Source organism: Misgurnus anguillicaudatus, chromosome 22 (genome assembly GCF_027580225.2).
Source record: "Misgurnus anguillicaudatus chromosome 22, ASM2758022v2, whole genome shotgun sequence".
In the NCBI taxonomy this organism is placed as follows: domain Eukaryota; kingdom Metazoa; phylum Chordata; class Actinopteri; order Cypriniformes; family Cobitidae; genus Misgurnus; species Misgurnus anguillicaudatus.
Window position 1 is genome coordinate 42,285,914 of NC_073358.2, and position 16,440 is coordinate 42,302,353.

General features: G+C 38.0%; 1 protein-coding gene across 1 annotated transcript; it reads right to left on the reverse strand.

Annotated features, from left to right (window-relative positions):
• Positions 1-1,866: 1,866 nt before the first annotated feature.
• Positions 1,867-16,438, reverse strand: ankrd13a (ankyrin repeat domain 13A). The gene is made up of 15 exons (XM_073860833.1): positions 15,972-16,438; positions 15,324-15,459; positions 13,859-13,986; positions 11,576-11,618; positions 11,340-11,483; positions 10,913-11,102; positions 10,437-10,503; positions 10,153-10,234; positions 9,934-9,995; positions 8,516-8,646; positions 8,104-8,261; positions 7,011-7,154; positions 6,688-6,863; positions 6,552-6,613; positions 1,867-3,232 (listed from the first exon to the last, which is right to left on the reverse strand). Exons 1-15 carry the CDS (start codon positions 16,077-16,079, stop codon positions 3,034-3,036), a joined length of 1,830 nt encoding a protein of 609 aa, XP_073716934.1. The 5' UTR covers positions 16,080-16,438; the 3' UTR covers positions 1,867-3,033.
• Between the last annotated feature and the right edge of the window lie 2 nt (positions 16,439-16,440).

Genomic DNA, 16,440 nt, shown 5'->3' on the forward strand with positions numbered 1-16,440 from the left:
TTTTTTACTTTTTATATTGCAGGGTAACCTTAGTTAACTTCAAATTCAAGGACCTTTCAAGAACTTTCCAGGTCCGATACCCTCAAATTCAAGGACTAAATGTGGGGACACATTTCAAGCAAGAGCAAGGTTACATCGTGTTACCTTTTAAGATAGATTGTTACAGTTCCCTTTCGAGGGAACTCGCGCTATGTCACTGCGGTTACACTTTGGGGACCCCTTCAGGGGTAAGTGCGTCTGAATGTGTATATCAAATTCAACCAATGGTGAGGCTTAACAACAAAGGCAGGGTGACAGGAGTCAGGAAGTAACGCTATCTGAAATATTCCCAAAGACGGCATTACAGGGACGCAGGAAGTATGGCAAGGGAGACGCAGCGTCTCGTTCCCTTCTCAGGGAATAACAGTTATATAATCCGAGACGTTTTCATGTGTCAAACACAACTATGCAAAAAAGTATTTTGGAATGAATCAACATTCACATACAGAAGATATAAGCATTTAAAATTAATAGTTTAGCATGTGTGCTTAAAAAGTCAAGAATTTTTATGATATTATCGTACACTACACGGGGAAAAATATGGATTTTTTCCCAGAAAACTTCTTGCACAAAATAGATTCAAGCACTTTCAATGACCTGTATCTATGTATGTTTATTTTCAAAAACTTCCCAGGGCCTTGAATTTTTTTCCTAGATTCAGATTTTAAGGACCCATGGGAACCCTAATATTGCCACACTGTAAATCACATTTATTTTTTGTGTCTGATCACGTCAAAGTCCCGAAAAGTCAATAAAGTGCTTTTATTAAAATAAAAAATTTCTTCCTCAAACATACATCACAGTTTACAAATACCTTCAGGATTTCTTCATCATGTTCATATTTTAGCTTACATTTTGCAGCCACCATTAACCCTGATACAGTGAAATCATGAAACATTTTGGCAATTAGTTAAGAGATAAGAAGTTAAAGGAACACGCCCACATTTTGGGAACCTAGCCCATTCACCGCATCTCCCAGAGCCAGACAAGTCCACACATACCCTTCCCATCTCCGTGCGTGGTGCAACTCTGTCCGACGCAGCCCCCCGCCAGCCCAGCCTAGCACAAAGACCGGAAGTGAATGGCTCCAGCCAGCATGCTCCCAATAAGTGACAAAACAACGCGAACATTTTCCTATTTATGTGTTGTGATTTGCATAGTCACACCATGCACAAACAACAAGGTCATATGAGACAGAGCCATCCCCCAACAGCATACATACTGGGAACTATATTCTCAGAAGGCGAAGCACTACTACTTGGTTCCCAGTATGTATACTATTAAAAGATGGCTGTGTCCCACATGACCCTGCCACCTGTACACGGTGCGACCACACAAATCACAACACACAAATAGGAAAATGTTCGCATCATTCCGTCACCCACTGGGAGCAGTTTGCCAGCTGGAGCCACTCACCTCCAGTCCCCGTGCCAAGCCAAGCCAGCGGGGGGCGCGCCGGACAGAGCCACAGAACGCACAGAGATGAAAAAGGCATGCATGGACCCATCCAACTGTGGGGGACACAGTGAACAAGCCAAATTCCCAAAATGTGGGCGTGTTCCCCTAAGAAAACACCACAAGTTAAATGAAGTCTTAAATAATTAATGCCTTTGAATTATTTTCTCACGAATAATAAATTGTGTATAATCATAGCCAAAACCTTTGATTTACTGTAGTCTGTTATTTATGTGCAGCATACGAAACTTAAACGAACTTTGTCAAAAACAAAGAAAAAAATCTATTATTATAAATGCAGGATTGTGATCGTACTGGGTCTGAGTTTATAGGAAAAGTAAAACAATAACACACTGGGTCATACAAAAGTAGTGAAGAAGATACTGCAAGCTGTAAGTCAATACTCAAAACTCTTTTGCGCCTCACAGGATTTACAGGAAGTCGACAAAAGAGACAACATTCAAGACATCAAGAAGGAAAACAATTTCACAAAAAAAATAGCGCTGTCAAGTACATAAGGAAGAAATAGCGTGAAATTTTCTAACAATATGCTGCAGTACCGCTCCGACATTCATTAATTAATTGCAGAGCAGGTTTATCCACATCAGTCAGCAGCTATGCTGTCCAACCACAATCAGTTTCACAACACCTAAAAAAACATACACAGCTGGTTATCTTTCACACATTCCCCTAGTTCTTTAGTGTAGGATGAGGTTTTGTTGGTGCCGAAAAGTGACCCACTGCCACATTCGAGCTTTGCATTAAAAGATAGCTATGATAAAATGAGTTGTTTTATTGTATTAATATACAAATAAGCCAGACTAAAAGCTTGAGATGTATTTGCTTACATCTGACAGTCCATATCGGATATATTCCAGTCTGCATAAGTGCCTCTTACTCTGCGGAGGCACGGTGGTGTAAATTATTGCCTTTACAGTAGAGGTGCTTAAAGCTGACAAAAGCACACGTGTTGAAGATGGTACTGCGTCCTACTGTTTATATAAAACATTCGTCTCTTTCACTTTATAATGGTTTCAGATTTATAATGGTTTTAAAGAAACAGACAACTGATGACCAGTCGAACCCTGAGATATAGTATGAATACAAATCTAAAGCTAATATTAATGATGTTTCTGTCAAAAAACTGCATCTGGTCATTTCTGCAAGACACACAAACGTACATTCTCACATACGGGTTTATGTTTAGACCTTCAATTACATCACAATCACTCTACCACAACATCCTCAAGCAGCACTGCTTTACGCGCAATAGACTGCACGATGTTAAAACATTAGTGGAAAAAGCCCATTTGAGTTAGTAGAAGATAACAGTCCGTGACCACCACTTAAAATAATAAAATGCTGGAATAAGAAAGCAGGATGATATTCCATACAAAACAAAAGCATTTGTAGTTTGTAGTTGTACTGTCAGTGGCAAAAGAAAACTGCATGAATCTATAGAGGGGTATGATGAATAAAAAGGTTGAATAACTATGGCAATAACAGGAACTCCCTTTGTTTCTTCTTCGTCTTACTCTGTCACTTTTCTGTTAGTGAGAGTTGTATAATTCTTTCCAATTCTTCTTCTTCTTCCTTTCTTCTCCTCTCCTCTTCCTCCTGCGCTCGGGCGGAGATCTCCATGGCCAATCGCAGTTCAGAGTCGGGGCTGGAGGTGGAGCCAGAGCTTGAAGGTGTGGTGGTGTCGCTAAGATCTACTAATACTCCCTCAGACCCAGATCTGTGGTAATGTAACAGAATAAGGCAACTTAAAAATCATACATAGAAATGAAAAGAAAACATTTAAAAAAGTATACATTACTGTGTTTAGATGCAGAGAAGCTTATTCACACTTTTATGACCTCTAGAATAGACTATTGTAACTCGTTACTCGGGGGATGCCATGCAAATCAGGTAAACAAGCTTCAGCTAGTTCAAAATGCCGCTGCAAGAGTGCTTACTCGAACTAAGAAGTATGATCACATAAGACCAATTTTGGCATCTTTACACTGGCTACCAGTTAAATATCGCATATATTTTAAAATATTACAAAATCACCTACAGAGCCTTAAATGGCCTAGCACCCTCGTATCTTAAAGAATTACTATCAAAATACAATCCATTTGTCTAGAAAATAAATATACTTATCTCGCAATAGTTAGCCTGTACGGAACAAAGCAATCACATAACTCGTCTGGGTAATTTACTAATGCCGCAATAGCTAGCCTGTCTGGAACCGAGCAGATATTAAACCACAACATTGTGTGACACCTGCATGGCCCCTACACTAATAGGATTTTGTCTCTCTCTCCCTGTCTCGTCCTCGATCCCGAGGACAACGAGACTAACAGACCCAGTTCCGGCTGCCGTGAAGGTCAACACGTCACTGATTTACTGGCCGTCCTTCAAGCATGATGCCTGCCAAACGACCACCGGCTGAACCCGTCTAATCTCCATATCCATTTACATATATTTATATATATCTTCCAAGGGGTTTTTCCCTCCTAGGACTTTTCCCATTGTGTTTTTCTCCTAGGTTTTTTTTCCACCCCTGGAATTCAGCTGACTTTGGCTTAACCTAGCACCCCCTTCTATACGTTACATATTACTACGCTCGCTTGTTCAGTTGAATCTCAGCTGCTGTATTTTGCTACTTACGTTGTCTGCTTCTATTAATGTAAAGCTGCTTTGAAACATTTACCAATTGTGAAAAGCGCTATATAAATAAAATTGAATTAAAGGAATGGTTCACCCAAAAATGAAACATTTGTCATCATTTATTTACTCTTGTTGTTGCAAACCGGTATAATTTTTTTGTTCTGATGAACACAAAGTTAGAAATTTTGAGGAATGTTTGTAAACAAACCGATTAGAGGCCCCATTGACTACTATAAAAAAATACTATTGAAGTCATTGGGGCTTCTGATCGGTTTGGTTAAAAACGTTCCTTAAAATATCTTCCTTTGCATTCATCAGAAGTTTATTCAGGTTTGTAACAACATGAAAGTAAGTTAAATAAGCCCCCCCCCCACTTTTTTTTGGGTGAACTATCCCGTTAAAGCTGCAATCATAACTTTTGCCTTTCTATCGCCAAGTCTGTTATTTGCAGAGTAATTTTAGTGTTTCGTGAAGCACAGATGAATCTGATGTCTGTGAACACCGCATCCGAGCGGATCTGTAATGACATGATAGTCAGTAGTACATCCTAAAAGTCATATATCTGAAAATATGTCATCTCAACATATATGCCATATTTGTTCTGACTAAATGAAAACAAAAATGTTTCTACATAAATCTTGTTGCTGATGCAAAGTTTGAACTTTCGTTGTTTTAAAGGGATAAGTTCATCCAAAAATAAAAATCTTGCATAAGTTTCTTTGTTCTAATGATCATGAAGGAAGATATTTTGAGGCATGTTTGTAACCAAACCAATTATGAGCCTCATGAAACTCAAAATATCTTCTTTCGTGTTCATCAGAAAAACAAAATTTATAAGGTTTGTAACAACATGAGAGTGAGAAAAATAAAACAGAATCTTCATTTTTGGGTGAACTATCGCATTTACTCTTCCCTCGCCAGCGTTTTAAAAAAAAAATTGCCAGTCAGCACCAGCATTTTTTATGATTTTCACAAAAGTTGAATGCCTTTCAGAAAATGTTCTTCTTTAAATATATAAACATACCAAATGAAAGAACAGACAAAAAAAAGTTTTATCCTATCTTCATTTGTTCTCTTTCTATCACGTCTCAAATATGGGTAGGTTTCTTCAAAAATACAAAATTTTGAACAAAAAGCTGAGATGATTGCATTTTTGTAAAGGACTTTTGTTAGAGATCAGATTCAGAGCGATGGTCAAAACATACACAGAGTTTTTACTGTTTGGTCTTAGAGGATGCTTAAAGATTTTATAAGTTGGGTAAGAGCCCACCTGGTGGATAATAGTGGAAATACTGATTGCCGTAAAAACTCGTCATTGACAGGAAAGCGTTTTCTCTTAATTGACAAGACAACTCGTCAATGGTGGAGAAAGAGTTCACAACAGACAATTCCTCAGATGAAAGGACATTATAAATTGACATGTTTACATGAACGATATTTGCATAAAACTTTAAAGATTAAATGCCACCATCTAGATGACAAGATTATATTTTAAACAACTGTTAAACAAACTACAAACTCTTCACGATCTGCAGCAGCACACACAAGCAATATAGTAGCCGGGTCCTCTGCTTTCTATTTATAGACATCACGTTATCGCGCGATAAATTCAATAAGTTATATTTCCTACAAAATCTGTCCCCACCAAGCAAATTATAAATCATTATTATAAGCGTACCGTTGCAAATGACGTAAGGTTACAATTTTTAAAATATTTTTATATATTTACTCAACAACTGATTTTTGTTTATCTTTAAAGCAACACTATGTAGTTTCAATGTAAAAATGACTTACAGCTCCCCCATGTGGTTGAAAAATGCAACAATGCCTGGTATCAGACACTCTTCTGCAGGCAGGGGGAGGGGCGGGCTGTGTGCTCTACCCTCCACCGCCACTTTCAGAGTGTGCTTGTAGCAGCTAGGAGGCTGCTCAGGTTGCAGCAACAGTACAATTTGTCAAGTTAAAAGCTGTTCTATCACTGAAATAATTTTAGAGACATTATTTAAAGGTAAAAAAACTACATAGTGTTGCTTTAACCAAGAAAAGTTACGGATTGCAGCTTTAACAATAAAGCAATTTAAAAAGCTGATTTTTTTGCAAAATGTGCCAGAACTCATTTACACAAGAAGAGTACATGTTGCATTTGCAAACATAACACAAAGCCTATATGATCTATATGAACCTTAACCTAGCTATATAAATATAGCACATTGCCTCTTACTGTAAGCAATAAGATTTATTACTGCTATAACATTACAAGTCACATTAATTATGTAAAACAGCATGTGTAAGCCAAGCATTCGTGACTGCATAATTGCTTCTGTAAGTTTCTGACCTTACAGAAAGACATAGATACAGATGAAGTCATTCTGTTGTACAATTAATGGAGGCATAAAACTTACCCATCACTTAATCTGTTCACCATGGATTGTGTCACCTGTCCATCCGAATCGCTCCAAGACTCCTACAAAACGGCATATTAGTGATAAGCAACATCAATAAAAGTACCAAGTCTCTCACAGTCAGGGACTTTCTAACCTGTGTTTCGAGTCCATTGGACTCCAGCAGGCTCTGATGAATGGCGTACTGAAGGAGCTCTTCATCGTGACTGGTCGGGTTGTATTGACGAGGGTTCTGGTGCCGGTAGCCACCTCGATGATGATAGTGTGCAGGTGGCGTGAACACGGACGGGGAAACCTGGAACAAAGCCGGTGCTGTGGGAGCAGCACAAGGATGACTTTACGCATTTGTTTAAAATAAATATATTTGATGTCATGTTAGATATCTATGCTGGATTTGCTCACAGAGGTTCATTTGAGATCTGTTTTAAGTTTAATGAAGAAAACAAATCCTTTCCGAACCTGAAGCCAGGTCACCATTTTCGCACATCTCTGTAGGTGTGGGCGTGGAAGCTGATTGGTCGGCGTCCAGAGGTTCATCTGTACTGCACTTGTTAACATTTCCAAACGTGATGCGGGCATTCAACACGTGGAACAGAGGGATTTCTGAAGGAACACAAAAAACGCAATGAAAAAAATCTGAACTTACAGTGTTCCCACACCTTAGTTATCTTCAAATTCAAGGACCTTTCAAGGGCTTTTCAGGTCCAATACCCTCAAATTCAAGGACTAAATATGGGGACACATTTTAAGTGAGAGCAAGGTTACGTCGTGTTACCTTTTAAGATACATTGTTAAAGTTCCCTTTCGAGGGAACTCGCGCTGCGTCACTTCGGTGACACTTTGGGGACACCTCCAAGGGTGAGTGTGTCTGAATGTTTATATCAAATTCAACCAATGGTGAGGCTTAACAACAAAGACAGGGTGACGCGGGAGTCAGGAAGTATATCGCTATCTGAAATATTGCCAAAGACGCCTTTACAGGGACGCAGGAAGTATGGCAAGGGAGACACAGCGTCTCGTTCCCTTCTCAGGGAACAACAGTTACATACGTAACCAGACACGTTTTAATGTGACAAACACAACTATGCAAAAAAGCATTTTGGTATGAATCAACATTCGCATACAGAAGATATAAGCATTTAAAGCAAACAGTTTAGCACGTGTGCTTAAAAAGTCTAGAATTTTTATGATATTATCCTACACTACACAGGAAATAATTTTCCCAGAAACCTTCTTGCATTAAAATAGATTCAAGCACTTTCACCTGTATCTATGCATATATATTTTCAAAAACTTTCCAGGGCCTTACATTTTTTTAACCAAATTTACAAACTTTCAAGGACCTGTGGGAACCCTGAACTTATCGCATGCCATGAAGTGAATTTAAATTATATATTTATCCCTTTGACATTTTAAAACCGCAGGCAAGATAAGTTAATATTTAAGCTAGTGCAAGAACTTGTACATCAACTCTTTTGTTAGACAAGGTTAAATTTCAAAGCTGAAAATTGTGGTTGATCTGTTTCTTAAAAGCACATAGACATTCGCTCACCGATCTTGACTGGAAAGCCAGGAGGAAACCTGAGGTTAATAAAATCTCTGAGTCGGGCAAAGTGAGTGCTGGTGCGGGCCATCAGGTCAATAATGGGCGTAACCTGTTTCACCAGAGACAGGGGATGTTCTTCACTCATCCATAGAGTGCCTTTAAACCTGAAAAGGATTCAGCAAATCAACTTAACACTTTTTTTAAATGATATATGTTTTTGTCACTCATATGACGCTAGAGTTTTTATATTTGAGAGGAAAACCGCAAGTCCTCGTGAGATTTTAGCTTGGATTTCACAGAAAAAGTTACATATGTGTTGCATTTATGTAAGACACCCAATTGGACCACCTGAAATGGTGCCATTTTAAATTAGCCAAAATCATCAGGAAATAGTTTTAGCCTGCATTCAGAGCCTTACTTTTGTGTTCTGATGGTGAGCTCAATGGGTCGGCCGATATCTCTCCCTTGCAGGTCAAAGGTGGGGTTAAAATACTCTTCTGGAGTGATGGCGGTGGGGTTTGTGGCAGTGGCATATTCTAAAGTCATGTCCTGTAGTCATGTATAGAAACAACAGAATATAGAATCCTTTTTTACATCCATACATTAAAGGACCCATACTATGCAAATTTCCATTTTACAAGGTGTGTTGGCAGTGTGTGAACACAACCATTCTACAATGAAAAAAATCCACTCACTACTTTTTTAATCCCCATTAAACCAAAGCAGTGTTCATTAGACATGTGGTCTTGATTCTCTTGTTAATATGATGTCACACTAACAATGCCCCGCCCATAGTCACTGCTTGACTGGTTACATTTAACCAAAAACTTTTCTAAATTTAATTGTTAGCATGTTGTTGCACTAATGCTGCTAAAGATACTATTTGTCCCAGACTTTATTCACAGGAATCAGGTCTATTTTAATCAAAAGTAGTAGTTCATTTGCATGGGGGGGGGGTTACGGTATTTAATGCATTCTGAAATTTAATTTCATTCCTTCTGACTTATTAACACAGTTTAAGAGTTGTTTCCTCATGTTTAACATTGGGAAAGTATCAAAAAAGCAGTTGGACGTGTTACAGAGTATTTCTGTGCCGAATGCATTTCGCCAGGGTTCGTACAAGTTTCAGAAAAGTTTTTTTCGATTACAGGAACTGCTGACGTTTCAGAGGTACGCTATTCGTATCACTTCTTTTTATGGGCACTTCCCCCGGAAAACCACGCCCACACATCAATCAGCGGGAGAGCCAAGTCACAGGTCAAGTTACAGGCATCACTTCAAGAAAGAGCTTTGATTTATAACTCAAAAATGGCATGAAAGTGTGTTTTTGGATGTAAGAAAAAGAAAGCCAGCATTATGGAATGAATGGATATAGTTTATTATCCGGAGTAGCAGCGGCGTTTGGCGTGTGCATTTGTTTAACGCTGGATTTCATTGAAAAGTCTTAACTGGGTCATGAGTTGCATGCCGTAATTAAGACTTCTGTGTTATGTTGGAAATAGGCGCGTGAGTGCATATAAACGACACAAACATGTAGTGAATCGTAAGTTATCCAGTCAGTGTTGACTCGTGACTCGCTCCTCCCGCAGGGCGTAACTCCTCCTACCAGATTTTTTAGTACGTTATTGGAAAGAATCTGTAAAACTGATCTGTCTTTTATAAATCTGATAAAGACTCTTCAGAGATATGAAGGATGTTATATTACTCTATAGGTACTGCAGATTAACATCAGATATGCAGAAACAGCATGTGTTATGGACGCATTAAAGCTAGTATTTAAATTACATCTTGTAAAAAATATTGGCCCTTTAAATCTGTGGCGTGTGCTTGTCTTACCCATTGAGCACCGATTTGTTGCTCTACTGTGCCAAGTAAAGATTCCAGAACATTCCTTTCACCTGTAGAGATCAAAAGTATTGAAAGTTAATCATAACAGACTTGCCTGACTCACACTAATACCGTTTTGAAAACCCCAGCCGAAAGTGTAACTATCTAACAATGTCAAAGGACGAGTTAAAGGTATTTTTAGTGCAAATCTCAAACTGGGTTAATTACTTTTTATCCTGGCCTTCTCCTCATCTGTGAGGTGCTCCGTCCTGGTGCGAATCACAACGTTGACGTTGTTCACCGAAAAGACCTGCCAAATACAGAATCATCACCCACGTGACAAACACAGACTCATTTTGAAACTAGCTGCTCTAAAAAAAGAGGCTAACTGGGCTTATGACGATCGGCTTTTCACTTCCTGTAAATCACTTAGCAGAACATCAATGAGATCCTTAATACAACATTCAATTAAAAACCCTGTTTGATTCATAAGAATTATAAAGTTTTCTTACCTTTGCTTCAAATCCATTTACCGTCTCAGTTCTGTCTGACCTCCAACCCCAGATGCCCGACTTACACCTGAGAACATAAAGATGCATCTTTTATTAACATAAGAGACCAGCACTCCCTTGGTGATCATTCAACAGCTTCACCCTCATAAATGTGGAGTCTTAAGTACCATTTAACCTGATTTAAAGTGCTTTTACGGCTAAAATGCCTGGTTGCGGTAGTGTTGCTTTAGTAGGCATGCCCGTTTTTCCTAACATTGCTGGCATCAATATAAGCTGTCCCCTTTTTTAAGGGAAAGCTTTTATATATGAATTCCAACAGATCATAATGCATTACATGAAGAAGAAGATTAACAAATATAACATCATACAATAGAAGACGAACTTGACTTTTTGACTTTGACACACCCATATGGCATCACCAATGGCCAATATCGCTCATGTTACAAATCATTTGCGCACTGCGAACAGATCTTTACCTCTCAAATGCAATGTCCTTCGTGTCCAGGTACGTGTTGACGATGGACGTGGTCAACCTCTTTGCAACTTCCTGTTCGGCGGGCTGCATGGAGTCAAGCGTGACATCTTCCATCTCACGAGAAAGGTCGAAACGTTCTGTGTCTACCACCTCGTCCTCGTGATTAACTTCCATCAGCTCTGTGCAGCTGTCTGTCAAATGGCACATGCAAAAACAAACATGATATAGATCAACCACAAATAAACAAATTTACAATGACAACAAACTTCCTGTAGACTTCAGAAAACACATTTTGTTGAACCACAACACTAAATTTATACAGTATGTGTAGTAAAGGTTGTGGGTTCAATCCCAGGTACACTTTTAGATGCACTTTAAGTCACTTTGGATAGGCGTCTGCCAAATGCAAAAATGTGAATGAATCTAACCATCTCCTTTGAAGATATAGCTTCTTCTGCCTCTAATCCAGGTCATGTTTTCAAAGCCCAGAAGTGTGGTGTCCACCCTCAGACAGGATCCACTCTTCCAGATTCTGCACACATCACTGGGACACACGCGGGATACGAGGGGAACTACAACAAGAATAAATGAAACAGATTATTTTGTATCCCATAAGTCGAATGGAGTTATGTACGGAAAAGATGTGAGAAAAACAAGCACTTACTCCAGCTAGTAAACTCCCACTTCATCTCCATGTAAAAATCTGGGGACTGAGGACAAGACGGTTCATGTTACTAAAAGCCCTTCACATTACCTATGGCTAGTAAAAAGTTGGTCTATCAAAAGATTAATTGCGATTAATCGCATACAAAATAAAAGTTTCTTGCATTAATTTTATATATATATATATATATATATATATATATATATATATATATATATATATATATATATATATATATATATATATATATATATATATATATATATATATATGAAGAGTTTGGTTCCAAAACGCAATAAATCCATTTTGACAAATTTTGGTAAAAACGTGTTTTCTATACCAAGAAAGTGACAAGATGAAAACAACTATTTTCTGTTACAAACTTTCACATAGCATCTTCAGGTTATAAAAACATAAAAAATTCAAATCCATAAGTTGATTTTCAAAGATTTATTATAAAAACGGATTATTTTTTCCACAAAATGCAATAAATCCATGACAAGTTTTTATTCAAAATGCTATAAATCTATTGAATCAATAGCCTATATAAATGTGCATTCATCTTTGCCATGTTATATTCATTTAGTTGACTAGTTGTACACACTAATTAAAAATATAAACATTAATGTCATTAATCAAACACTTACTTTGTCATATTAAGATCGCTGTCATTGCGGTTACTTGACGTCTTCGCTTAACGTCTTTCACAGAGATCAGCTGTAAAATGTTTTTGGTCCTGCTCGATTTTCGTTGACTTTGAGTAAAATTAGGGAAAGTTTTTCATAAGATCCTCTGGGGTCAATGTGTTAGCATGAGAAGCTGATGCTGTCGGGAGAACAAGCACCCGTCTCCCGATTGCCTCTCAGGGAAAATATTAGATGTTGACGGCTTACGTTTCTTTCCCATCACAGAAAACCATCACAGGTTTAGGGATGCAATTAAAGTATTATTTTGTTTTGTTTGTTGATCACGAAGTACAAAGTAGATGAGGAAAACTAGGACTCCGTGGGCGCGCGTCCGCCATTGTTTGTTTACATTGCGTGGCTGGTGGGCTGTAATATCAGAAATGGATTTATTGCGTTCTGTAAAAAAGGAGCAGTGGCGTTTATAGCATTTTGGGGAAAAAGGGAGAAAAGATGACAGAATAACACGGCGGATATTGGATTTTGCGTAAAATAAAGAATTTACTTTTAACTACTGACCTGATATAATACTGATTTTGGCAGTAACTAATTTTTTTCAAAAATGGCGTTTATCGCGTTTTGGAACCAAACTCTTCATATATATATATATACATACAATATTACACAAAATAAATCATATAAATAAATAAATAAAACTTTTATTTTGTATGCGATTAATCGCAATTAATCTTATATATATTAAGATTATAAGATTATATATATATATATATATATATATATATATAAGATTAATTGCGATTAATTGCATACAAAATAAAAGTATACATACACACACACACACACACACACACACACACACACACACACACACACACACACACACACACACACATAAATATATATTTTGATATATTGTATATTATAAATAAAAATAAAAATCTACCTAAATAAAAAGTTTCTTAAATTCATACATGTATGTGTGTATTTATATATACATAATATATACACACAGTACACACACACACATATATATTATGCAAACACAAACTTTTATTTTGTATGTGATTAATCGCAATTACGCTTTTGACAGCCCTAGTAAAAAGCATTGCAGACAACATCAGAGAGTGGTGACTGACTCTATGATGTTAAGTAGCAAAAATGTAGAAAATGTTTGCAGGAAATAGTGAAAGCAAAAGTAAAATAAAGACTCAATGTAGTTTTTCTCTGAATGCCATGCATTTGATGTCTAGATATGTCTAGAGACTGAAGCATGTGATCGATTATAAGTATAATAATTAAATAAATTGTGTGTGTATTTATTTTGCTGAAAGCTAATCATTGGCTCAGCTCAAATGATGTTAAAGTTTAATAGGTTTGAACTTCAAAGTATTGCATCAAAACACCACATTTGGTCAACATGACTCAGTGGATTGAAAAATATTGATGTGAAAGGGCCTTAAGACTTCTAAAGCGCCTATATTATAAACTATGTCTAAAGAAAGTTATGAAAACAGTCGAATAATAGGGAGAACAGATGTACTAAAGCATCTTTTTAGCATATGAAAGACAAAAACATGGGGTCAAAAGAGAGGGAGGAATCAGAAAAGGACAGATTTATAAAAGAAACAAAATGATAAACGGACTCACGGATCTTGCACAGTAATTCCGGAACTCCGCCCAGTGCCGTGGAGGCTTTGAGATAATCCCGCCTCTGCAGAACCAACTGGACCATCTCTGGATCTCCGGTGCTGACCGCCTCCTGCAGCACTGCACAGATATGCATACATAGATGTGCTTTACTAAGAGCCATTACCTCTTTATTAAAAGATATGGGCTTGAGGAATGGAAAGGTAAAACAGATTAGTAGGAGCTGGGACTTTATCTGCATTGTCTGTCTGAAGCGAAAGCATTTAATGAACGTATAATACGTGCCGAGAGCATTCAGTTAAAGAGCCCCTATTTTGCTTTTTACGATTTTACATTTCTTTTTGTGTAAGTGTGTTGTACATGTTAACGATCTGCAAGCTACACATCCCAAAGTCTACGATAGCGCAAGTTATCGTCTCAAAATGAAACTTTTAGGACTACAATGATCACAAAGATTGTATGCAACAGTTTATTACGCAACTTGTTGTTTGCCATTTCTATGTTCACAAATGCAGACATGATTTTACTTTTTGGTCTTTTTTATCAATCTAGTACATTCTGCTTAAGCGGCTCGTATTGATAAAGTAGTAAAGAGGATATTATCTCCTGTTGGGAGCTGATCTACCAAATATGGTAAGGAGCGTCACATTTCCGTCACACGCTTGAGGTATTCGGCCAAACACAACGCACCCGATAGCTGACCAATTGGAGCACACACCGCTTTCTCAGAACGTTGAGCTTAGTTAAAATCAACACGTTTCAGAAAGGCAGGGCATAGATGCGCAACAATAATGTACGGTATGTGTAAAATAATGTGTTTTTTACCATAAACAACATGAACACCTTGCATTACGGCAAATACACAAAATAATGTTCTTTTTAGCAACGTAATAGGGGCTCTTTTATTAATATCATAATTTCATTTTTGACAGAGGTGGCATTTAGCGGCTTTTGCATCCGAGCTCCTCATATACTGTCAGGATAAAAGGCATCATCTAAACGGCCGGTAATGACCAGTAAGCGTTTGATATGGGTGTGTGAAGGGTAAAACAGGTTCCATTAAAAGTAGGAGCATGGACTTTTGTAGTATTATTTTTCTGATCTATGTGTCCTGGATGACACATAATCACCCCTGTTGTAGTGTACTATATAGTTTCAGGATGAAAGACATCATCTAAACGGCCGGTAATGATCAGAAAGGAGGAAACTATTAGAGTGCATGTGACATTGCATACTCGCGGCATACTTTAATACAGTACATAGTGCATTGGAGATCATTGCATGCTCTCTGGCTGAGAAAACCACTGATGACACAAGCTGAGAAAGTGATGGTAAATGGTGCTAATGGTGTTTTTGTGGGAGCCAATCCAATTTACATTATAGGCCGCAATGGTGAGACTGCATAACTGTATGAAACCTTTATATGCACCCACAAATTGACTAATGCTGATTCTCACCTGTCCAATGTTTGGCATTTTCTCTGGTTACATCTGCCCCGTGTCTTAGCAGCACTCTTACTGACTCCAGGTGTCCTAGTGAGACAGCCAGGTGCAGGGGGGTACGTCCTCTTGGATCCACCTCTTCGATGTTATTCTGAAAGCCGTGTAAATACAATTCTGAACTTATATTTTGTAGAGAAATCAGAGCAAAGATCAGGTGCAATGATGAAGAAGATGCACTGATGTCAGGGTGACCAAGTCCACCCATTATTCCAGCAAAAGGCAATCCAATGGGGGGTGTGGTTAAAAGTAGATGGCCAGTTGGGGAAGCATTTGCAATTTATTTTTCAGATGTAGGCCTATAAAAGTAACTGTTTTTGCTTGGACTGTACCAGATAATACACAAGTGACAACATACATTGTTACAGCTTCAGCGTACTGTGTAGCACCAAAAAACCTACCGTTACCACCTTTCTAATGCATTTATACATTAACTAACATATGGTTGACTAGCTGGCATAGCATTTACAAAAATGGGGAATCAGAAGATGATTAAATACGTGTGAAACATGTCATCCTGACATTCACTAGAGAGACAGACAGCAGAATTTCTTCAGCAGTAACAGACCTTGCATCAGCATGTACCCAAAGCTAATTCATGCATACCGTCTGTATCTCGTTTTCCAGCCTCCTGTAGTCATTTTCCCAGACCAGGGCGTGAAGTGGAAACCTGAGGCTGAAATCCTCGTCACTGGCAGCGGTGGCGGACAACATTGTGCCTCGATCAAACTCTCCGCGTCTCCCCTCCAAAACCAAGAGCCAGCCTACGAGCTAGCTACTGTCACGAGCCATGCAAACCCTTCATGCGTTTAAATGATTGTAGCTCGATGTACGGGAACTCTGACGATAAAATGTGTGGATTATTTTAGTCAAAAAGACGCCGAAATCGCGAGCAACTTCTTTTCTAAATAAAACTTTTGAAAAACAAGGAAGTGGCAGGTTGAGACTATTTGGGTGGGGGTGTATCCAGTCATTTTCAAAACACTCCTTCACATTTTTTCAATTTGATTACATTTTTAAATAATGTCCAATTTATAGAATTAACTACGAGTGTATAATTAGCTGTATAAAATGT

Bases quoted from the DNA above. Each gene is read 5' to 3' on its own strand.
- ankrd13a (XM_073860833.1), bottom strand. From the start codon at position 16,079: ATGTTGTCCGCCACCGCTGCCAGTGACGAGGATTTCAGCCTCAGGTTT. The intron at 13,987-15,323 runs GTGAGAATCAGC...ATATCTGTGCAG, and splicing joins AAATGCCAAACATTGGACAG to TGCTGCAGGAGGCGGTCAGC. The intron at 8,647-9,933 runs GTAAGACAAGCA...ACATGACTACAG, and splicing joins AACAAATCGGTGCTCAATGG to GACATGACTTTAGAATATGC.